Source organism: Eucalyptus grandis, chromosome 10 (genome assembly GCF_016545825.1).
Source record: "Eucalyptus grandis isolate ANBG69807.140 chromosome 10, ASM1654582v1, whole genome shotgun sequence".
Lineage (NCBI taxonomy): Eukaryota > Viridiplantae > Streptophyta > Magnoliopsida > Myrtales > Myrtaceae > Eucalyptus > Eucalyptus grandis.
The window spans coordinates 883,478-908,028 of NC_052621.1; the positions used below are offsets into that span (position 1 = coordinate 883,478).

At 38.5% G+C, this 24,551-nt stretch overlaps 2 protein-coding genes and 1 pseudogene across 3 annotated transcripts; 2 read left to right on the forward strand and 1 right to left on the reverse strand.

Moving 5' to 3' along the window:
- Window positions 1-503: 503 nt before the first annotated feature.
- Window positions 504-2,393, reverse strand: LOC104423312 (annotated as a pseudogene).
- Window positions 2,394-12,028: 9,635 nt separating this feature from the next.
- LOC104420928 lies at window positions 12,029-15,299 on the forward strand. Its single transcript, XM_010032704.3, has 3 exons — window positions 12,029-12,169; window positions 13,759-14,452; window positions 15,001-15,299. Exons 2-3 carry the CDS (start codon window positions 14,225-14,227, stop codon window positions 15,076-15,078), a joined length of 306 nt encoding a protein of 101 aa, XP_010031006.3. The 5' UTR covers window positions 12,029-12,169; window positions 13,759-14,224; the 3' UTR covers window positions 15,079-15,299.
- Window positions 15,300-17,009: 1,710 nt separating this feature from the next.
- Window positions 17,010-19,558, forward strand: LOC104420929. 2 transcript variants are annotated; one of them, XM_018864173.2, is made up of 3 exons: window positions 17,010-17,169; window positions 18,106-18,788; window positions 19,245-19,558. In XM_018864173.2, exons 2-3 carry the CDS (start codon window positions 18,135-18,137, stop codon window positions 19,428-19,430), a joined length of 840 nt encoding a protein of 279 aa, XP_018719718.2. In that variant the 5' UTR covers window positions 17,010-17,169; window positions 18,106-18,134; the 3' UTR covers window positions 19,431-19,558. The 2 variants fall into 2 exon arrangements, with proteins under 2 accessions (XP_018719718.2, XP_039159483.1); XM_039303549.1 differs by lacking the exon at window positions 19,245-19,558 and adding an exon at window positions 18,924-19,229 and having other exon boundaries at window positions 18,106-18,880.
- The last annotated feature ends 4,993 nt before the right edge of the window (window positions 19,559-24,551 follow it).

Consider the following 24,551-nt stretch of genomic DNA (forward strand, 5'->3'; position numbering starts at 1 on the left):
GCTAGATGCACCCCCAAATCGACCGACACCGTCTTCCCATTTTTGGGCGAAATCTTCTGTTGTTGTATGCCCAAGACCGAAAATCTACTCTCCGTCATAGTTGCACCCCAAAATCAAGCGTCTTCCCAGCAGGTCACCGATCACTACTAACTCGAGGAATTCACTCCATTCGAAAAATCCTACTGTCTAAGGGGATGCTTCTTTCTAGCACCGCCCCACTATAATTAGATCATACTCAATTCCATGGGTCTTATTACTATTAGTGCAGTGTTAGGTCCCTCATCCACCTTCTCTCATGTACAAAACATTCCGGTTACCTATACTGCCATTATTGACGTCATTGAGGATTTCAGAATCACACATCTTTTCCCAGTTGGTAATGCCTTGGTCCGAATGGTGGGTGATGTGGACGACTACAAGTGATGTTTGTACCGTTCGCCATGCGATTCGCTAGAGTCAATGCCTCCCTGTCGTCGTTGCCTTCCAAGAAAGATCATAGCCATTCAAAAAGGTGACTGCTCTGACGACAGTAGCGAATTGGAGCATCCTAGGCGACCGCAGTCCACTAGTATACCGACCGAAGGAGGAGTCCTCTCGAGAGCACTGCTGCTCAGGATCCTCCGCTTTTGTCCTCCAATTCCAGGTACCGTCCTCGGACCACTTATGATCAAAAGGTAAGCTATGAAGGAGGCAAGTTTGTCAAGTGCCAACATGCATATGTCCTTGCCCATCAACCTTGGCAGTGAGAAAGCCGTGAAGACGTACGCTGACACGACGTCCCAATGGTCTTGCCCGTAGTGACTGTAGGCAGTGACGATGTTCTCCAAGTATAAGCTCCTGATGAGAGTCCTTTTCTGCATCCTATGAGAATAAAGACGGGAGGCTCGACCAACCAGCTCAAAAAGGTGGAGGCCATAGAGGGCAATTGTTAGTTCTTTGGTGAGATAGATGGCATCTAATAAGTTGAGGATGTTAGGATGCACGTATGAGTAAGTTAAGTTAGAGAAATCTCACATTAAAAATTGATGTGGTGTAAAGCAGTTAATATATCGTAGTTGGCCCATAACTTGTTGACTTATGCTTTTGAGTGAATATAGATCCAATTGAATATATTGACAGACTCAAATTTGGGCTTCTTCTTAGCGATATTCTCAAATGAAGGTATTAGACTTTTATTGCGCTCTCCCAACAGGGGATCACTGCAACATTGTCTAGTTTATGAGTGATGGCTACAATGCATAAGGTTTCAGATGCAAGATGTTCCTCCACTGGTAACCCGCCCATTTCCTCGAAGGTGATCACTAATGAGCTCCTCTTGTGATTTTTCCTTGTTATTTGGTGGATTTTCCAAAATGTTGATTAATCAAGGAAATTTCTCAAAAGATCATATGCCAAAAAGAGAACTTTAGAAATAGTTTACACTCTTCAAAATACAGAGTTTCCATGATAAATGGACATCAGACGAGAGGTGACAATTCATTTTCATTGATCTGTGGAGTACCTTATAGCCCCTGAGAAAGCTCATCCCAACCAAGTCCACCACAACTTTGCTGCTCGTTGTGAAAGCAAAGGGCCAACGTGTCTCGTTTAGGCAAATTCAAGACTAACGAAGGAACCATGGAGCCTATGAGTCTTGCCACAACTTTTACAGCAGGGAGATGCTGCTAACCTGGACAATGTCTCTGCCGAAATGGATCTCCGAGAAGATGGCCTTCATCACCCTTGTCGTTATAAAGAGAGGCAAAAGCACACCCGTAGTAAAGCAGTCCAACTTATCCACTAAGTTAGCTCCCAATGGCGGGCCATCGGGAATGGCCTAACCCAGAATAAACGGCGCAAGGAAGCTAGAAATCCCCGCAAAATGGAATATCACCGAAGAAGCGAGGAAATACAGAATTATGGCAAAGACATACACGTTCTTAGCTGGCCCACCTTCTGGAGTTTGTCATGATCCGAATCATCGCTGGCCGCATCACTTCGATAACGAATGCAAGGTACACGAGCACACCCACAACCCTTCGTATAGCTGTCAAATGCTTATCTGCGTTAACTCCACTAATAGCCGAGGTGGTTATAAGTTGAAGAAACGTGCTCAGCATGTCAGTGATCAGCTCAGAAGACAGTCCTAAACGGCCGAGTTCTGAGTTCAAGATTTTGAGGTCATCGAGGAGGCAAGCAATGACGGGACATGGAGTTATAGACTGCAATGCAGCGACGTTTATTAGAGCCAGTTCGCTATCACAAGAAAGGTGTCACACAGCACCGTGTTTTACCACACCTAATAGTCCAAGCCGCAATGGCATCAACGATGATGCCACGCCAGCGTATAGACCGTTTTCTCCAGTCATCAGAACCATGCTGATGTCAATCGTCACACCGTCAAGAGAAACCATGCCAGCCTGGTTCCACACCGTCTTTAGCCAATGAAAAAGATTCTGCTTAATTTATGGAACGGAATGGATAAATGGGGAAAGCATTACATCTTTCTCCGACATTGAAGAACATAATTAGTTTCGATATATTTCCAGGAAGACGCTACAGTGAAAAGAGAGTCCTCTATGACTTAACGTGTTTCATCGCATCCGAACTTTTTATCGAGCATGATGTCCAAAAGTCATTCAAAAGCCATGGATTTGTTTAGCTTTGCCATATCTAATGCTATCAAAACTTGCCAAGGCTCATCTCAAACCATTAAAAAAGAAAAAAGAAAAACTTTGTCCAGATAAAGAAACAAGATCATCGATTGCATCAAGATGCTCATAAGGATCAGTGAAGACGACAGAACATTCTTCATCAGCAAATTGTTTCCAAACTCTATGTTAAAATGAACCCACCATCGAAACCAAATTCATCTTCTCCACCACCTTCTCATCCCAGAAAACACTTCATGCCATTCAAGGATTTGGAAAAGAAGCGAAATTTAACTTACAAGAATCTGCGCGACCAACTTTGTCATCCCAATCCCCCTGAGCACCAAATGACAAGCTTTGATGACGGTGAACACGGCAATCGGCGCCAAGTTCAGCCGAGTCAACAAATAATTCAAACGATTGTTGGTACGATCCCGAAGGATACCCCACATGCCATCTGAATTGACCTTGGGAGGCAAATATGGACTTATGGTGAACTCTGCAGTAAGTATAAGGTGCCGAATTTTGGCTTCGGACAGAATAATAAAAGGGTGATGTACCTAATTTTTCATGAATTTATTAATTTTTATGTCTTTCATTTTCAATTTTGTGGAGAATTGGTGGGTGACTTATGTTTTTCATTTTTATATTTTGTTTTCTTTTTGGTATTAGAATTGGATTTGTGATTTTTAAGACTATTTTTCATTTCAAAGTATCCTTGATCAATATTACAAAGTAAGGTCTTGCTATTGTTCAATTCATCGTTCATGAATGTTTTCGCACCCAAATAACCATTGTCGGAAGTGACAATTTGTTTTTCCAAATAAAGTTGAAAACTTTTTAAATTTAACACTCGGTTCTCGATTGTATTGGTATAAGTGCGTGTATTATCTAATAAATGATTTGATATAACTAAATATGTAAATATATATGTGACATCTAATAATAAATCAATATACAATTCTGTCTTTCAAGCAAACGTATATCGCATGAAAGAAGCTAATCATACATCAGTATACTTTATTTTCAGATCTTTGCAGGGCAACACCCTTAATGATGCTCATAATCAGTGGAAATATCTATGATAAAATTAATATGCCGATTTTTTAAGACGTTGTTTAATCTTATTCAATGAAATAAAACAAATTATATGTTGTTGGTATCTAGCTATTGGATCCTCAAGTACCGGTAAAAGACTTTTAGAACTTAAAATAAAATCTAATCAATTATATATATATATATATATATGTGTGTGTGTGTGTGTGTGTGTGTGTGTGTACATGCACAGACACACAAATCTTTCAAGTGTGAATTGATAGAAGCAAGCTAGATATGTTAATAGGACGTCAAGCAAATTCATTTTTAAATTACTTTCTTTCCAGCATAAATTTTTTTATTGCTTTAGAGTAATGTATCATTGAATAAAAATAGCTAATATTGACTTCAACTAGAAGTAACAATGTACTTACTTAATTATTTATCCTTAGCCTATTTTACCAAGGAATGTGAAGATTTATGATTGTATTTATTATTCTGTCTCATGCATGGTGTTTATAATTCTAGTTCATAATAAATTACTCTAAATTCTTCCAATAGTTGGTGAAAATTATATGTCATGTTTGCTCCGTTCTAGAGAAAATTACTAAAAAAAACTTCTAAATCTTTTGTAATTGTGCTAATTTGGTCCAAATTCTCTCTCTCTTTTTTTCCAAATTCAGTCCTAGACCTTTTGGCACAATTCAGTTAATCTAGTCAATTTTGGCCAGCCGACACTAATATGAACGCCGATCGGTGTCGCCTGTTCGACTAATACTGACATGGCAATTTTTTAATAAATTTGATCATTTTCAAGTTTTTTATTAATTTTTTTTCTTTTTTCTCTTCTTCTTCTTCCTTTTTTTACTTTTTTCCTCCCACAACGGCCGGGAATGGTAGGGGTCCTCGCTCAAGGCTGCGGATGAGGCGGCTTTGCCCAGATTTTGGCGAGGCTGGGCTTGCCATGGCCTTGCCGGCTGCAGGCGAAGGTGACCTCACCTCCCTCGTCACCCCCGATGCCAACTCCCTAGGCGTCTTCAATGGGTCGACTGGAGAGAGAGAGAGAGATATGCAGACATTGGGGAAGTATAAAGTAAGTTTTCGTTTTTTTTTTTTTTTTTTTTTTTGGGTGGTGGGGAAGAGGAGCGAAGAGGAGACCTCAAAGAGACGGGATTGAATGGGGAGCGACCGTTTCGACTGCTGAGGAAACTTAACGAGACCAAGAACCAGGATCGATGGCGAGAGTCAGACTTGCGAAACAAGCAAAGCGATGGACGCGTGAAGTGGGGGATGCTGCTGGCTGCTCGTCTTCTCCCCCGGAGTTGGTCGGCATTCCATCTGACATTTTGCTGTGGGGAGACTTGAGTTTCATGCACGAAGAAGAAGAGAAAAAAGAACGCAGGTGCTTGGGTCGTCTTCGATGGGTCGAGCAGAGTCCCCAGCGTGTCCCGGGAGGCCGGCGAGGGCCATGACCCTCGTCGGTGGCAGACAAGGGCTTTGCAGCCCTCACTGGAGCCTAGCTGGCCAGCCATTGTTGGGGGAAAATGCAAAAGAAAAAGAAGAGGAAAAAAAGGAAAAAAATCAATATAAAAATTCAAAAAATAAAAAATTTGCTGAAAACTAAAAAATTTGCTAAAAAATTATCACATCAACGTTAGTCGGACGACAGATGCCACTCGACATCCACGCGCCGTCTGGGTCGGCCAAAATTGACTAAATGCACTAAATTGGCATTATTACAAAATATTTAGGAATGAATTAATAAAAAAAAAAATTAGAACTGAATTAACACAATTGTAATAAATTTAATTTTTTTTTAGTAATTCTCCCCTCCATTCCATAAGTTATTCTCTCAACTTTGTCACTCTTAACAAATATACTCTCCCGTTATCCAATTTATTTTTCACTTAAAATTGTTGATTTCTTCGCAAATGCTAGCCAGTAACAAACCTATGTTGTATATAATTTTACATACAGCTGCTTTTTGTGAGAAAAGAAAAGACAATATTCATCTTAAAAGCCTATGATATTACAATGGATTCATTCTTCTTCTTTTTTTGTTCGAGATATTAAGATTAGATAAATCATCGATTTACGAGTTCGACATAAAACTAAATGGTTACTCCCATCTATATAAATAGTAGTTCTAAAAACACTAAGACTCCATTCCTTTTGTGGAAAACAACATCCAAGAAAATGTTTTCTTGATTTTCAGCATTCGTTTCATAGAAAATAAACTAGTTACGAAAAACATTTTCCACTAATAGAAAAACACATTCAAAAGTGGGGAAAATGTTTTCCACTTTTCAGAAAGTGAAAAACATTTTCCATATCTTCTTTCACCTCTCCAACTTTCACCAAACACATTTTCCTTTTATGTTTTATGTTTTTTTTCTTTTTTTAAAAAATTGAGTTTTTAACTTTTTTTTTCCTTTTTTTCCTTCTTCTTTGGCCGATCGCTAGTCATGGCGGCAGCTGATGACCAGCCACAAGTTAGGTCAAGCCTCACCACAAGCTGGTGAGGCTCGAGATTGCTAGATACTGACAAGACTCAAGCGTGTCAACCTGTGGCGAGGTTGTCGAGGCTAGTGAGGCTCTACCTCACCTAATCTAGCGAGCTCAAGCTTGCTTGAGGCCAAATCCAGCAAGTTGGGGGAGTTTGAGCCTGGCTCGACGGTCGCTAAAGCCTTGCCAATGTATGGTGACCTCGAATAAGGCTTAAGCCTTGCCCAGCTCGCATGGATCTGGTGAGGGTCAAGCTCGCCCATCTTGCCTCAAGCAAGCTTGAGCTCACTTAGATGATTGAGCCTCATTCTCGGTAACCCGCATCTTGGCCAATCGCCGAGCTGCTAGCCATTGCTAAGGCAAGTGGCCAGCGGAGGAAAAAGGAGGAAGAAGGAGGAAGGAAAAAAAAAAAAAAAAGAAAGAAATAAATATAAACAAAATTGGATTTTAAAATAAAAATAATTAAAAATTCATTATATATATATATATATATATATATATATATATAAAATTTTAGATTTTTACGGTAAATTTTCCCAAAAAATCAAATCCAATATTGAATAGCGGAAAATATTTTCTAGTTTATATTTAGGTTTTAGCCAAACATCGAAAAATATTGTCATTTTCCTAAAAAATGGCTTTATAAAATACATTTTCCAAAATTGTGATATTTTCCGCGAAACAAACGGAATCTAAATGATAAGGCATTTTCTATTTCCACATGAATTTCTATATTCCATTAAAATTTATAAAAATATTTCTTACAAGCTTTTTTTTATTCGAAACAAAAATACATTCATATATCTGAATGATACTCGAGAGGTAAATGGAAGGTTTCCAAGCCTAGCAAAGCCCAAATAATTGAGAACCAAGCAAAACCAGAAAGCAAATAACAAAGCATAGATCTGCAGCTAGAAGTGAACTCTCATCCCTAAAAAATAGATTTGACAAATTCTATGATAAGCAAATGCCAAGATCTCCCACTCCATTTGCAATGGCTTGCAGTGCACATCTAGATTTAACATCCTCATTCCTATCACCGTGCAGAGGTGCCAACATCAAAAGAGTGAAAAAACAAAGATCTAATACTTGGAAGGAGCTAATCTCCATGTTCACCCAAGATCGGCTGCGAAAATTTATTCACACACATAAACTAATGCTATATACCATTGAAACCGAAAGTTTAAAATTGTGTAAATCTAATGTTAAATGCTAAAAGTGAAATGTTAGAATCCCCTAAAAATACTCCTAGAGCTAAGTTTTAATGGAACAAAAGGTAAAACAAAAAGTTAAGACAGAAGAACAAGAACATCAAAACATATGACGGCAAGAGGAAGGTTAGGAAAGCGACGACGGTCAAAAGTGGCCGGGGGCCACCACAACACCTAGCTTATGTTATGCTTGGTTTATTTCGTATAAAATGAATAAAATGATCGCTTGTAATACTTGAAATATTTAGTCAATAAAAAATATTTTTATTACCGACAACAATTTACATCTAAACATTCTCATTGACGGTGAGAATATTTTTGGTTCATTTATTTTTACAAGCGATACTAGTTATTCTTTAAAGAAATTTTTATTTAAATAATTTATTTTTCATGAAATAAATGAAGTTTTACAGTGAAAAACTATTTCTTAAATACAAGAAGTTATAACTAAATAGTGACAAAAGAAGAGAACGGAGAGGGGTAACGACTAAGAGGGCTGGCTAAACCGTGCACAAAATAACATATACAATAAAAAACTAAAATTGCTCAGGACAGTGCCGTTTTTTCTGACTAATTACGGTGCAATAGTGACCACAAATTTTTTCACTAGTCCATAGCAACCAGTTGAGCTTGTGGAGGAATTTCAATATAAGTTTGATAAGATGTTTATATTTATTTACTTCAGCGGTGGAAGCTATTGCTTAATTTCGTTAATGGAGATTTTTTTTTTTGGCCAATATAGTCCCTAAGCAATATATATTTTCTAATTTGAATTGGTTATTATGTTAAAAAGTAAATAGAAATACTGATGGGTTGATTAGTCATCCTTAGATGGTGATGTGGTGCAGACGCAATAACCTACATCGCTTTCAAAGTTTTCGAAAAAAATAATAAAAATAAAAGAAAAAAAGTTTGAAAATTAGAAAAAAGAAACGTTTGACCCAGCAAGCATTGAGGCCATTGATTGGGGCCAAAGCCCATAAGCTGATGATGGCCAGTGCTGTACGACTAGGGCAATAGTTGGCCGAGGTAGCATGACCCACGGTGTGCCAGTTCTCACCCGGGGGTTGCGGGACTTTGGTAACAGTTGGCTTGCAGAAAATATTAAGTAGAGCTCTGAGGTCGGTGTGTAAAAAAAGCTAGTTCATTCACCTTGCGACACGTGTCGTACTTCACCTCACTGGCTCTCCTCTCTCTTTCCTCTCTTCACGGTCTTCCTCTTTCTCTCTCTCCTTTGTTGCCCCATTTTCCCTTCTTGACCTCAACCTCGAGCCCGACTATGGACTTGCTGCCGCCTCCAACACATCACCTCCATCTTCGCTTGCTCCTTCTCTGATATCCAGCGTTGCCGCCACCTACCTGACTCCTCTTGGCACCTTCCGCGTCAACGTATGCATTGGCCAAGAGGTTGAGGCCCTATGCTGTGTCGACTAACCACGCCTCCACCTCATTCATTGCCTAAGCTGGCCCTAGTCAACCTCAAATCAACTCATTTCAAGGTCGAGTTGAGCTCTAGATCACAAATCTAGGACTCACTTGGCCTTAGATCCAAAATCAGAGACTCAAGTTTGTCGGCCGAGCTCGAGCTCGACAATGGAGGATCGAAACAACAACAATGTGGAGGATTGAGATAGTGGTGAGGTGGTGGTGGTGGAAGGGGACGAACGTCTATTATCGTCCCTGTTGGAGTGAAAAGGAAGAAAAAAGAAAAATAAAGGAAAAAAGAAGAGAGGAAAGAGAGAGGCAAGACAATGAGGGAGGAGAAGGGTTCTGGCGTGATGAGCAAGGGCATGTCGCCTGGTGAATGAACTGAGATTTTGACACCTAGACTCAGAGCTCTACCTAATATTTTCTCATTGGGCTGAGGTAGCTTGATCCCACTATAGTTGGCTTGAGTAATGGCCACGTGTCACCACTTCTCTCTCCTACTCTATCTCTCCCTCTATCTTCACATGCATGTGTGTTTCGATTGGAGACAATAGTGCTCATGCTGTGGTCAGCCAAAGGCCTATAAGCTTATCAACTAATTCATTCTACACAAGACAGTTGCCACCAAACTTATTGACTCTATTGCACCACTTTGCTCTTGATCTTATGCTGGTCTAACTTTATTTAGTAATCTATTATACATTATGCACATAATCTCTGAACAACATTACATTGTTTGTTTTGATTGTGAAATATTGACAGTATATGAAGTGCTTACTTTGGTCTCATTTTAAATAACCCATTCATCGACCTCAAATTATCTCTCACCGAATGTATGTTATTTGTGTCACAACTTATGAAATCCTTTCCAAATGCGTTCGTGGGATGAGTGATTCCGAAAATGAGGGTTTGCTTAGTTATGTGTATGGATGGATGTGTTGAGATGGATTAGATAAAGAAGGTTCAACACTAAAGCATAAAGGCACAAGCCACCAATCAAGGATAAAGAACCGAGATAATGGCAACTCATCACCAAGGCATAAAGGATTGCTCCACCAACTAAGGATACAAAATCGTTTGATTCACCACCAACAACGTTGGATAAAGAATTGGATAAATATTCACTCACACGGATAAATTCTCATATATTCATCAACTCTTCGTGACAATTGAGAACTATCCTCTATTTATAGAGGAACTAATACAGAGGAAATAGAATAAGTATTAAAGACATGGGAACTACCTAATTTTTCAATTTCTAGTGTGGAGATAGCCCTCTAGTTTGGACGATATACTTGTAGATGTCCAAAGTCGTGACACTTAAAGCACTTGCTATTTTCACCATTTAATTCTTTTTGGCACTCTTTAACGAACTCAAGGGGCTTATATATGTTGTTTCCTACTTCAAAGTATTCTCAACCTAATTAGAACAAGCATCCTTAAAGAAGGGTGTACCTTTAGTTAAAGGCTTAGCTGAATATATTTTGGCACCCTTTAGTCATGTCTCTAGGAGGGTGAGGGCTTTCTTCATTTACTGCCAGAGATCCTTTATTGCACGACCATGCCTTTCGTTGTTGACTTGGTCCAAAGCCAAGCCTCTTAGAATCTTATCAACCTAGTTTTTTTACTTTTTTTTTTTTTTTTTAAAGAGAGTCTGAAATAGGATGGGAGGTGGGTAATAGAAGAAATCACTCAAAATAAGTTCAATCTCGAGATTTGATACTAACTTGATGAGTGTGTAGAACAAGTGATCCCAAAATGGGGGTTTGCATGGTTATGTGCATGGACAAGTGTGTTGAGAAAAATTAGATTAAGAAGGTTCACCATCAAAGCATAAAAGCACAAGTCACCGGCTAAGGTGCAAACGATTACTCCATCGTTCAAGGATACAGAACTGTTTGATTCACCACTAACGACGTTGGATAAAGAATTGGATAAGTATTCAATTACATAGTATTCTCCTAACAATACAATTAAGAACTCTACTCTATTTATAGAGGAATCTAATACATAGGAAATGGACAAAGTATTTGAGACATGGGAACTACCCAACTAATAAATACATAGGTATTAAAAAACACAATAAAGTTCTAGGAACTAGAAACGAAACCTATAAAAACTTGAATTTTGACTCTTCCAAATTTGTGCACTAGCCTTGGAAGCCAAATAATGATCGAATGAGATCTTTAAACAGCGATGGAAATCGATTTGGAAAACTTTTAGTTTCTAGGTAATGGATTTAGAGTCTTGTAGTGGACACCGACCGTGTAAATCAACATCTAGGTAGCCAATTGACAATCATCAAAATTGACAACTTCAACTCCCCTTGAATCAAAGTATAGGCAAAATCAATCTTTGCTTGTTGGAATAAGGATCAATCAACGAGTTCAAAGGTGAGCTTGAGAGTTCATTGATAAAGCCTGATGCTCTTGCATCAATTCTCGACATGGCACGTTTGAAAAATGAATCCTTATTATATGTAAGCGAAGAAAAAGGCGTAGGAAAGTTATTCTACTTACTGGATATATTATATGAATGGGTCTGGTTTATGCGAATAACATTTTAATATTTTCATCATTAGATTAGTCCGTTGTTGACGATGAATAATCTACCGAGTAATTATATTCTACTATCGAATTCATTATTTCCAATTGATGAATAAGAAAGTGGCGTCGGATTGTGCAAAACGGACTGCTCGAATTGAGAACCATCCAAACCTGACTGACTGGCTGGTTTGTCCAGTTCTTGAGAGTGTCGGTCCAGTTCCCGATTATTAAAAGTAGAACCAATGTCAGGGTGGTCCCATTCCTGATTTCAAGGGGGAACGGGACCGGACCGGACCGACTAAATGTACTTTTGTATTTCTTTAAAAAATTAGTAAAATGTGAATTAAACACTATCTCAGGTTCCAAGTAATGAAAACAAATAATAATAAGAAAAAAAGTAGTGGAAAAGAAAAAAAGTGTCCGGTTCCAAATCCTAAGACCAACTGTTCGGGCTCAGGCTTCGAATTTTGGGAATTGATCCTCCCGGTCTGGTTCTCGATCCCCCTTGGAATGGGAATCGGAGCCAGATCGAGAACTAACCGCTCCTAATGATAATTTCCCATTGCGAATACTTCCTCAAGAAGCACCTTCAGCGCTGTGTTACAGTGAAAAACTTCGCCTCGATGGTCCCTGTCTCAATAATTTCCTCCGACCCAAAAGAAAGAACTGTTGTCTTTTTCAAAAAGCCGCCGCCCCCACCCCCGGGCTTCTTCCCAGCTCCACTACAAAAAAAGGCGAAGCTCTCTGTCCGCGACCGAGACTCGTGAAGCAGCAGCTCTTACACTTGCAGGGATGCAGCCACGAAGAATCAGAGGTGCGCATTTCGGAATCACTTTGTGTTTTATGAGCTCGGTTTCAGGATTTCTCTCTGTGGGCATTAGGAGTGGTTCGCTTGAACTTGCCGCATCGATTCGCTGGATCTGATTGATGCTCTCGTGAGTTTGTGTTAGCATAAAGAAGTTGAAGTAGGGATGCTGTTGTTTATTCGTTGGAGCTAGGCTTCCGCATATCGACATGCTGCGCTAATGATGTTCCCCCAGCGGGAGTTGGTTTTAGTATATCATCAAGATGTTTCTTCATGTAACTTTTGCACGTTTACTTATCCAGAAACCAAAAAAAAAAAAAAAAAACATACACACACACACACTCTTTTGCGTATTTCTCCATTTTCTCTCGTTTTCCATTGAGACCACCTTCGATTGCGCTCTCTAAGTCCAGCTTGGTTAGAAATATTTCGGTGGATTTGGGATGATTTGGTGTGATCGACTTGGACCAAAGCTTAGAGCAGGGACCGTCGGTTAGATCCTATCATGGGTCAAACAACCCGCGTGCCGGCGGGCCCAGCCCGAGCCACAAGAGCCTGAAGGCATTTTTGGACAGGCTTGGACAAGGAAATTAACCGAGAAAATTCGGTCCATCCGAATCTAAGATTTTTAAATAAAAATTCTATAAAATGGTATGCTGGGGCAAAAATTTAGGCTTGACCTTCAATCGAATGATCACCTTTGTTGTCAAGCAGACATTTAACTCGATTGTCATTTCGTGAGCTCTCTCTCACTCTAGCGTCACGGGCTAACATTTTTTTTGTGGCGATGCCCCCAATCAGTGTGCCTTGCATTTCCTACAATTTTCTCCTTTCTTGTTTTTCTTTTATTAGCTTAAACGCTACATTTAAAATTATATGTTTTCTCCTTCTTTTTCGATTAGATTTTGCAATGCAACTAGGAGTTGATGATTAAATGATTCGCTTGCTCAAATCGCACGAACTAAAGGGCTCGATTGCACCAATCGAAAGGACTCGATTGAAAACAAAAATGCAAGTTAAAAGGACTAGTTGACTTTTTCCTTTATCATGGCCGGCATGAGAAGATTTTCTAGGCTTAATATCAAAAGTAGCCCAGCCAAACCAGCCCGTTTCTTATTTTCACTTCCCACCATCATCAATCATCGACCCTCGCAGTACTTTGCTTCCATTGATGTCATTTGTCTTCAACTTCATGGAGAGAATTAGGAAGAAAAGCTAGAAAAGTTCTGAAATAGGAAACAAAAGGAAGTTCCGGGATTAATTATGGGGGTGACGTCGATCTGTCGAGCATGACCTCTACTGCATAGTCTTAATGTCGAATATTTTTCTCATATGATTATGCCTCGTTGCATAGCACAGGATAAAGAGGCGCAGAGTAACAATCATCGAAAAATAAAATGCTGGAAGAATTTGGTACAATTGATTTGCAACCTTTTGCTCTTCCTATCATCTCACGATTATTTCTGCAATTCAATGAATCTCTTACTTTTGAAGACTCATGGAATCAGACTAAATCTTAATTTTCTGTAACTAAACAGCGGCCCGATTCACTTTGTGTTTTAGTAAAATTATGTATTAAAACTGGCTTGTTGGTACAGCTTGCAGACGTCTTACCGGATCAAGGCCGAGTGTGGCAGCAACCAAGATGAGTTTGAAGCTTCTCGTCGACAAGAGAAACCAGACTGTGCTCTTTGCTGAAGCCGGGAAGGACTTTGTGGATTTCCTTTTCCATTGTCTGGCTTTGCCAGTGGGAACTATTATGAGTCTTCTCGCTAAAACCGGTGTGGCGGGTGGCTTTGGCAATCTTTATGCGAGTGTCGAGAATCTTAGCGACCCATACATTAAACCTAGAGAGAAAGAAGCTCTGTTGAATCCCAAAGCTCCCAAAGCTCTGAGCTCCGGTTCAGACGTTCTGCACTTACTGTTGCCCAAAGCTCTGCCTTCAGCGCCAATCAACTACTACACCTGTTCTTTTTCTTGCAGGAGTAGTTTCAGTCCAGACGGTTCATGCCATAGCTGGGTGACGGATTCCCTTCTACGAAATGTCCTGGTTGCAACAATGCAATGAGCAACAAAGTCTCATGGGTTGCGGGACCAGCTGCAGATGCGTCATCCTCAGCGGAGGTACCCGGTGGGGAAAGTGGTTATGTGAGTGGCTTTACATACATGGTGATGGACGATCTGGTTGTGAAGCCCTTGTCCACCATCTCTTCCAATACTCTCCTCAGCAGGTTGAATGTGCAGAAAATCGGAGATCTTGAAGAGAAGGTGGTCGATTTCGGCTTGGATGAGGTAAGGCCCGCAAAAGTAGCGACCTATTACATATATTCCAACCGCATTTGAAATTCAACAATGAAATCTGAGAGCTTTTTTGACTGGCGGTTTTTGGTTTGCTTCAAGTTTGGCGACGTGGCATTCAATTATTTAAGAATAACCGGTTCTAAAGCTATTAGAATATTCTTGTGAGGTTAGAAGGCTTGATTCATCCGAACATTATCTGGTTATCTCATCATCTAGGAACACTGCAATGCCCAGATATATGGAAGAAGAAACTAAAGATTCCTTTCTAATTACAGGGACATATCCGATAAACACATATCTGAGTCTCCATGTTAATATTCTTTTAGACCTGCTGCCCGCATGAATTCTTTGATTTAAATTATCAGAAGTCTTTGACAAGGTGATCAAGTTCTGATTATGTGCACTACTGCAAAAGTGCTGTTTCAGTTTTTAAGAAACATACTGTCCCCATTCTAAACTTGCCAAAAAAAGCAGCCACCGGTGTCCCTTCTTAAGTGCCACTTGTTTAACTGGTCTTCTGCTATGTGATCATTGCTCAGGCCCTAAAGCTGTTGAATGCTTCTTTGCACTCAAAAACGGTTCTCACGGACATATTCAGCGAGAGGAAACATCAGTGAAAAGCTACTCCTCATCTTCAGAAACTATGTTCTCTTATGTATTAGCTTGCTGGGGGAGTTTATACCTGCGAGTGTGACTTTGTAAGATGTTGATGAAGCCATTTAATCCCCATTGAGAAATTAGTCTCTGTTATGTATTAGCTTACTCAGAAATTAGTTTCTGAGTGACGATTGGTATGTGGTACAGTGGTGCGTAAGACGTAAGTTGTCTTTAATGTACATATGCTTGTCAAGTCGCACTAATGTGTTTTATGTGAATGGATAAACCGGTTTCACCAAATTGATAGGTCTACTGTAAACAGACATGGCAAAGAAAATGAAAACATGTGCAAAATAAGTGCGACAATCACATGATTAGTAATTTGTTATTGGGTAGCACCAAAATTCCTAATTTATTACTGCATTGCTCTAGAGAAGCTAGGCTCTGTAAAACAAGGAAGTGATTGTAGCAATATCGTCTATGCCTTTCTTGCCAAGGAAGACATCGCTTAGAACTGTCTTGGAATGTAACGATGGCTCCAGCAGCAATTTTCCCTGCCAAAGGAACCACCAAAGGGTTAATACAATGTTAATTATTGTTGACCGAGCAAACGGCAGATGCTGAAAAAGATTTCAGAAGAATTCTGACCACATACATCGTCTGAATTTGTTCAGGGCTCTTATAGTCTAGCTGTGAGGATGAAACTAAATGGCGAGCATGTGGAGAAAGACGAAAAAAGCACGTACCCAAGAACAAGCCAGGAAAACAGATATAGTTGGATTTGGCTTACCTTATCCACCCCAAAATCAACATTTGCGTTGACGATGTTACGTGGATAGCTGGCATCCACGTTAACGTTTTCTTATCAAAATTATCTAAAATGACTACATTGATAAATCATCAAAATGTTTAGAATTAAATCGATCAAATTTAAAAGTTTATGACTGAATTGATATAAGTGTGATAAGTTTAGAACTTTTTTGGTAATCCCCGATATTACAAAACTGGCTTTTCTTTTTTCACGAGTCCATGGTTTGTATGAAGTGGGAAATACAAGTCTAGCGGGGTAAAAAGCTATATACGTGGGTTGTAGATCTATGTTTTAGAGGTATTGAGATTGGATAAGTCATCAATTTCTAGATTTCGGTATAAAACTAAATGGTTACTTAGAACTATACCGTTGATAGTTCAAATAACACTAAATGGCAAGGCTTTTCTTATTTATGTAGGAATTTCTTGTTAGAAATAGTGGGTCTCCGATTAGATCTCCTCCGAAATGTAAAATATATATCTATAGTTTAAATATTACAAAACAGAGAAAAAAAATCATATGAGCTTAAAGGTCAACAGTTATATGCTTTTGAATTTAGAAATTAAAACCAAATAAAAACTAATGGTAAACGCTACAAGTTAAAAAAAAAAAAAGAAGAAGCAAAAATTGCCTCAAGAGCACACCAAGGGCTGAGTTTTAATTAAGAAAAAGATTATTAAAGTAAAGAAAAAGAAGAAGAAATCATATGAAGGAGAGAGGAAAGGCGAGGGTTGGCCGAAGGAGCCACCGCCACACAGCTTTTCCCGGCACCTTTCTTTGAAGCCCCGTCGACGTCGAACATACAGAAGGTTAGGAATCTTAATTTTGTTTTTTTCATTTTAAATTAGATCTTCAACCGATCTAATTTTCTGCTGGACATAACTAATAAAAAGGCCCTGCGCATTTTGCAGACCAAACCATATGATTTCATTTATCAAGATTTATCTTTTGTAATTGAACAAAAATATGCACTAGCACAATCAAATCCTAAATGATAAAACATGTGAGATTGGTCGATCACCGTCTAGTTGTTAGGATCATCGACCGGATAAAGTTCGAACTTTATGCAAAACCTAGAAAAAACGCAACTTCGAATAAAAAATTAAAAAAAAACTGCGAAAACTTCCTCGAGAAGCACCTCCAGCGCTGCACTACAGCGAAAGACTTAGTCAAGAAGGCCCTGTCTCAAAAGGAAAACGGACTCCACCATAAAAGAGGCGAAGCTTTCTCTGTCCGGGACCAAGAGACTCTGGAGAAGAAGCAGCTCTTGCACTTGCAGAGTCGAAGCCACGGTCTGGAGGTGCGCATTTTCGTTATCACTCTCTGTTTTACGAGCTTGGTTTGCGACTTATTCTTTGCGGGCATTAAGAGTGGTTCTTGCCACATCCATTCATGTGATCTGGTCGACGCTCTTGCTAGCCTGTGTTGGCAGAAAGAAACTGAAGTAGACACGCTCTTGCTTTTTCGGTTACTACCCATGATTGTATAGAGAAGCTTCCGCATGTTGACGTGCATCGCTGATGATTTTCTCCAGCAGGAGTTGTTGTTATTTTAGAGTATCATGTAGTTTCCAACTGCTGCACATTCGCTTATCCGACAAAAGAAACAAACTGTTGCGTATTTCTTCATTTTCTCTCGTTTTCCATGGAGACGGTCTCGCGATTGTTCTCTCTAAGTCCAGCTTGATTTGAAATATTTTCAGTGGATTTGTGATGATCTGTTTTCTCGATTTATTTAGATTAGATTTTGTAATACCACTAGTAATTGATGGTTAAATGATTTGATTGCACGAATTGCACGAGGTAAAGGGTTCAATTGAAAAGAAAAATGCAAGTTAAAAAGGCAGAGTTTCTGGGCTCGATATCAGAGTTAGCCCCGCTGGACACCACCGATGTCATATGTCTCCAACTTCATGGAGAAAATTAAAACTGGGAGGAAAAACTAGCGAAGTTCTGGAACCAGAACCAAAAGGAAGTTACGGGATTTATGATGCGGTAACTATGATTATGCCTCGCCACATCAGCACAAGAGGCACCGAGTAACGATCATTGAAATATTAAATGCTGGAAGAATTCAGTACAGATGATTTGCATAGTTGTATCTGCATTTCGATGAATCTCGTACTTTGAAGAGTCATTGAGTTGGATGGAAACTATGATTTTCTTTAACCAAACAGCACCCTAATTCACTCCTTGTTATAGTGAAATTATGGATTAAAACCATCTTGTTTGTACAGTTCATTCTCTGCATAGACCAAGTCCCAGCATGGCAGCAACCAAGATGAGTTTGAAGCTTCTTGTCGACAAGAGAAACCAGACCGTGCTCTTTGCCGAAGCCGAGAAGGACTTTGTGAATTTCCTTTTCCATTGCCTGGCTTTGCCGGTCGGAACTATTATGAGTCTCCTCACCAAAGCAGGCACGGTGGGTGGCATTGGCAATCTTTACGGGAGTGTCGAGAATCTCGGTGACACATTCATTAAACCTAGAGAGAAAGATGTTCTTTTGAATCCCAAGACACAGAGGTCCAGTCCAGATGTTCTGCTCTCATTGTTGCCCGAGGCTCCACCTTCTGTGCCAATTACCTACTACGCTTGTCCTCGTATTTCCAGTGATCTCTTCGGTGTAAACACCTCATGCCGTAGCTGTGTGACGGGTTCCCCTTCTACGAAATGTCCTGGTTGCAACGACGTGATGAGCAAGAAATTGTCATGGGTCGTGGGACCAGATGCCGATGCCGCATCCTCGGCTGAGGTACCTGGTGGGGAGGGTGGTTATGTGACAGGCGTCACATACATGGTGACGGACGAACTGGTTGTGAAGCCCATGTCCCCTATCTCTTCCATTACTCTCCTCAAGAGGTTCAATGTGCAAGAAATCGAGGATCTTCAAGAGAAGGTCGTCGACTTCGGCTTGGATGAGGTAAGGCCTGCAAAACTCGCAACCTCTTACAAATATTTGAACGAGATTTGAAATTCTACAATAACACCTGAGGGTTTTTTCGACTGGTAAATGTTCGTCGATTCAATTTTGAGCCATGGCATTTGAGAGAAATCGGTTCTAAGCTATTGCAATGCTTATGTGAGATCGGAAGGCTCGATCCATCCGATTACTATTTTGTTAACTCATCAACTAAGAGCACATCAATCCTCGGTTATACAGAAGAAGAAACTGAAGATTCCTGTAAACACTTATCTGAGTCTCTGTATGCTTTAACACCCGCAGCCCACAATAGTTCTTCAACTTACATTTATGATTCAGTTCTGAATATGTTAGCTATTGCAAAAGCGCTATTACCGTTTCTTATAAAGGCAGCCGCGCTGTACTTTCTCGAGTACCCCTTTTTTACTTGTCTTGCTCTATGTGATCTTTGCTCAGGCCATAAAGCTGTTGAACGCTTCATTGCACTCCAAAACGGTTCTCACGGACATATTCAGCGAGAGGAAATCGGTGAAACGCTACCCTTCAGCTCTTAAAATTAGTCCTTATGATATATTTGCTTCCTGCGTTGGTTTATTCGTGCTGGTTTGTAAGATGCTGATGAAGCTATTCAATCGCCGTTGAGAAAATTAGTTTCTTCCATATGTGAGCTTACTCAGAAATTAGTTTCTGGTGATGACTGATATGTGGTCCTATGGTGTGTATGACTATGTTGCCTCTAATGTACACACATGATTGTCAAGTTGCACAAATGTGTCTCATGTGAATAGATCCATTGGTTCACGAAATTAATATATCTCCTATGAACTGCTTTCCCAAAGAAAATGAAAACATTTGCGAGATAAGTGCGACAATCACACGATTAGTAAGTTATAATGAGGTATCGCTAAAATTCCTCTGTTATTGCCGCATTGCTATAGATGAGTTAGGGTCTGTAATAGGGGTGAGCATGGTCTGAGTTGGGTCGGCCCACCCCTTAATCATGGGATCAACCTGCACAGTGTTGGTCCTCAATTTTTGAGACCAAGGACCAACCCCATTAAGCCTAGGACCAAGGACTAAACTGACCTAGTGGATTCGGTCCGATTCTAGGGTCAACTCGGGACCGATCGATAATTTTTTCATTACATTTTGTGTATTTCTTGAAAAGGCAAATCTACAATTTCAAATTACATATCCATCGATAATACGACATTTTGAAACCAAACTATAAATGCCGGTACATCTTCAACAAATTTAAGATAAGACATCAATACAAATTTCACACCTGCTAAATGCAAGAAACCATAAAAACGATTAAGACCGCTCATAAAGATATGAGATTGACTTTAGGTTTTCTCTTTAAAATATATAAAGAAAATTATAAATAATATATTAGATATATAATATATTTTAGATATATTATATATAATATATGCAGTTAGGGTTGGTCTGAATTGGAGTGACCCTAAACTTTTAGGATCGAGGACCAATCCGCACTGTGCTTTTCCAGAGATCCCAAGACCAAGGACTAACTCAATCCTCCTGGGAACTGGACCAGGATTTGTAGGATTGGACCGGTAATATGGACCAATGCTCACCCCTAGTTTGTAATACAAGCACTGATCGTAGCAAAATCATTTCGGCCTTTCTTGCTACGGAAGACATCGGTTAGAACTGTCTTGGGACAGCAATAATGCCTCCAGCTGCAATTTTCCCTGCCAAAAGAAACAACAAAGGGTATGTAGGATGTTAATTGTCGTCGACTGAACATACTGTAAATTCTGAATTTTGATCGACGTTCTTTGGTCCAGTACTCACCAATTGGATCAGTTGTAAGGATAAAACCAAATGCCGTACACGTGGGGGAAGACGGAAAAGAAAAAGCATCCATCCAGGAACTAGCCAGGAAAACAAATGTAGTTCGATTTGGCTTACCTCAAACTGGTCCACAATCCCGGCAGCCTTGGCGTGATGAAGGCGGTGAATAAATAGGCAATAAAAGAGCGAACGGGAATGCGATGCTTGAACCACGGTTGGGGAATTTGGGCTTCAAGAGGCTCTGCTTGTGGTGAGGCATCATGTTATACACATCCTCCAGGTCCTCGAGGCTCTTGCAAAAGATTGCCTAAGTTGCTGTCCAAGGAGTCGGCTTTCCCGGCTTGAATGTGCGCACGAGTCACGATCGTCGAGCCATTGACGTTGAAGAGAGTCCACAAAGTCTTTTCCTGATTCTGCAGAAGCCAATCTTTGCTTGCTCTTGTCGACCACGAGCTTCAACTTTAACTTTGGCGTTGACTCCATTATCTTCTTTCGGGGAGCAGAGTCTATTTGCTTCACAGTTTAACCCATTGGAACATTCATGGGTAGGGAGTCCAAGGGGCTTGGAGGAAGACAACGAGACAGTGAAGAGTGTATCATGCATTGTTTGGCCTTACCATCTCGAAAAAGAAAAATCAATCCATGGATGATAATTATGAAGAAAAGGGAATTGGGAAATGTTCATGAATTCATATATGAATGTTTCCGAAGAATGTTTCCGAAGAAATTGATGGGATTGAGATGCACTGGATAGATCGGGTTGAAGTTTTATTTGGTAATCGATCATGTTGACCTTGACTTATGGGGATATCAATTTCGTCGACGAGTATTTCAATAGTATTTTAAGCGATTGATTTAGAGAAATATGTTGTTTCCAATTTTTAGGAATTTTAGAGACTCTAGAAAGCTTTAGAGATACAAATTTAGGAGGCTATAGAAAGATGTAAAAAGTCCATTTTAGATATATGTGTGTGTGGGCACGTGCGCGTGTGTATTTATATATACATTTTTTTTTAAAAATGCAATAGTGCAAGATAATTAGATCCTTGGGATTCGTTGGCCTTTTTGGTTCTTGAAGAAGCTATCAAGTGAAATTTTGCTTCTTCGGATTCATTTGTTTGAAAGAAAATTGTTTCTGAAAATTTATTTTTCGACTTTATAATTTTGGATGATGGAAAACTAATCGATCTTAAAAACATTTTTAATGAACTAGAAAACAAGAAGTTTAGATTTGGGGAAAAAAAACTTCCCTATTTAGAAAAAAAGGAAATTATTTTTCTTAAACCATCAATTAAATGAAAACTAACAATTTTTCTTTGAAATGATTTTAAATGAAAATATTTTCTTTACTATGAAAGTTTCAATAAAACAAACACGCCCTAATTATACATTAGTAACATTACCAACAGTTTCAGAAGTGTAATAGAACTATAGGAGGTTGAAAATGTGAAACAGAATAATTTTTGTGTAGTTATAATATCGGATGCAGATGATCTATTGATGCATAATGTACTTAGCGCCAATTTGAGAGCATCCCATCGGGGGTGCCATGGGATCTCACATCGGTTATGTATGGGAGGAAAAGTCTAGGGTGTACTAAAATTAAATTGATTAGCTATTAATTTTACTATGACCTATTTTGTGCATTTAACTTATGCAGTAGTTGATCAAAATTTAAAATTGTTTTGGAGATAGACAACTTTAGATTGCATAAAATCTATGAAAATGTGTATATCGTGAAAATAGCACATTAAATATGCTTTCATAATTTCTATTCCAACATAGAATTTTCATATTCATATATGCCAATAGAGTTTTTATGAAAATAGAAGCATAATTATCGTTTCCAACGAAAATGGAAATATGAAAACATTTTTACTAACCTAATGGGCCATGTGAAATGTCATTTTGTAGGCTATATTCCCCATATATGACCTTAATCTGGGGTCGGAGGACTTTCCAATGGTATATTTGATTGATGAGTAATAAACATCTACACTATTCACTTTGTTCTATTTAAGTTTCCATGTGGACATTAATATTAATTTATACCACGTCAATCAAAGATATGGTTATGGGAAATTTTCTTCGATCTTAAATAGAAAAATAATATATATGGGAAAAATAAATAAAAAAGTTCTAAATTTATTGTGTTTGTGCTAATTCAGTTTTAAACTTTTCAATTGTGTAAATTGATTTTTAAATATTTCGACAAATTGCCAATGTAGTATATTTAGTTGGAAATCGCTGAGATGCCACTGTCGGCGTTGACATTGACAATTTTTTAATATTATTTTTTGTGTGTTTTCTTTCATTTTTTCCCCTTGCTTTCTTTGTTTTTCTTACATTAGGCCGATGACACTGCTTGTCAACCACTGTCAACCACGCGTGAGGGCACGAAGGCCCTTGCCTAGACCTCACCAACCCACAAAGAAAAAATTAAAAATTATCCAAGTTAATGTTTATCGTCCAATATAGGATGATCGCCGTTTATATTAGACATTTTCAATTAAAATTGGCTAGATAGGATTCATTAACGAATTGTTAAAAGGTTTATAAGTTAATTGGTATGATTGGAAAAATTTAAAACTGAATTGACATAAATATAATAAATTTGTGGTGTTTCCTTTCATATGCGATGGGTCTGTCGCAATGTCTAGTGGAGGGTGCTTTGTGCAAAACAAAATGACATATTTCTCGTAATTAAGTATAAAATGTTATAAAATTATGTTGTGATATTATGATAGTTCTTCATAATAAAATGCAATAATGTCATAAAAGAAAAGTTATAAGGTAGAGGTGAGCATGGTCTAGAGCTAAGTAGCATCAATGTTGACACGCGACACGCCACACGACATGACACGACACGACACGCTGACATGCCGTTTTTTAAAAAAATAGAAAATTTAGACACGTTGGAACACGTTATATATTAAATGTGTATTTTTATGTACAGATAATAAATTATCATTTTTATGATTATTTTAATCAAATTAATTTAATTCAAATTCATAAATAAATAAATAATAACAAAGCCCAGAATGAATTTGCACTAAAAAATGAATCCACGATTTGTTAAAATCATTCAATTTGACAAAAATTGAAACAATGAAATGAGAAAAAAACAAGGAATTCACATTTCTGGACTCATGTATTAAACTTATCGGAAGAGAAGAGAGAAAAAAACTTGGGGTTGAATTGTGTATCACGGGAAGTGAGAGTAAGAAAAATAAGAGAATGTTAGGTTCTTCTTCTTTCCTAATTTATTATTATTATTATTATTATTATTATTTATTTTTCACACACACACACACACACACACACACACACACACACATATATATATATATATATATATATATATTTTGACTTCTCATTTATTGAAATTTTTTAAAATTGACCTCGTGTGTTGGAATCATATGTCGAAAATTCGCATGTCGGAATTTTTCGACACGTGTTGACTGAGTATCGGAGAGTACTCGGGAGTGTTGGATATGTGTCAGAATGTCTGACACGACACAAAAGCTTTGGGAGAGTGTTGGTGCTTCTTAGATCCAGAGCAGAATTGAAATTGAAGAACTAGACCAATGAAAACCTATCTAGCTTTAGGTTTTAAGGTAAACAAGGTAGATTCCAAGTTCAAAAAATTGAAGAATTTGTTTCAATGGATATGTTCTAAGTTATAGATAGATGGAATTTATAACCATTTTTTTTATATGTTTTTCTTGGTTTATATCTTTTCATAGTGTTCAATGTCATTTTATTATAGAGATTTTATGTTGTTAATATTTCAGATTCTTTGTGTGTTTAAATATAAGTTGCAAATGATGATCATTAAATGTGATGATTTATTACAATTATTTAATTAATAAATGAAGCGGAATTTGGATAAAACTATGAACCGACCATGAATTTAGTGATGGGTAGGTTCTTAGTTTTAAATTT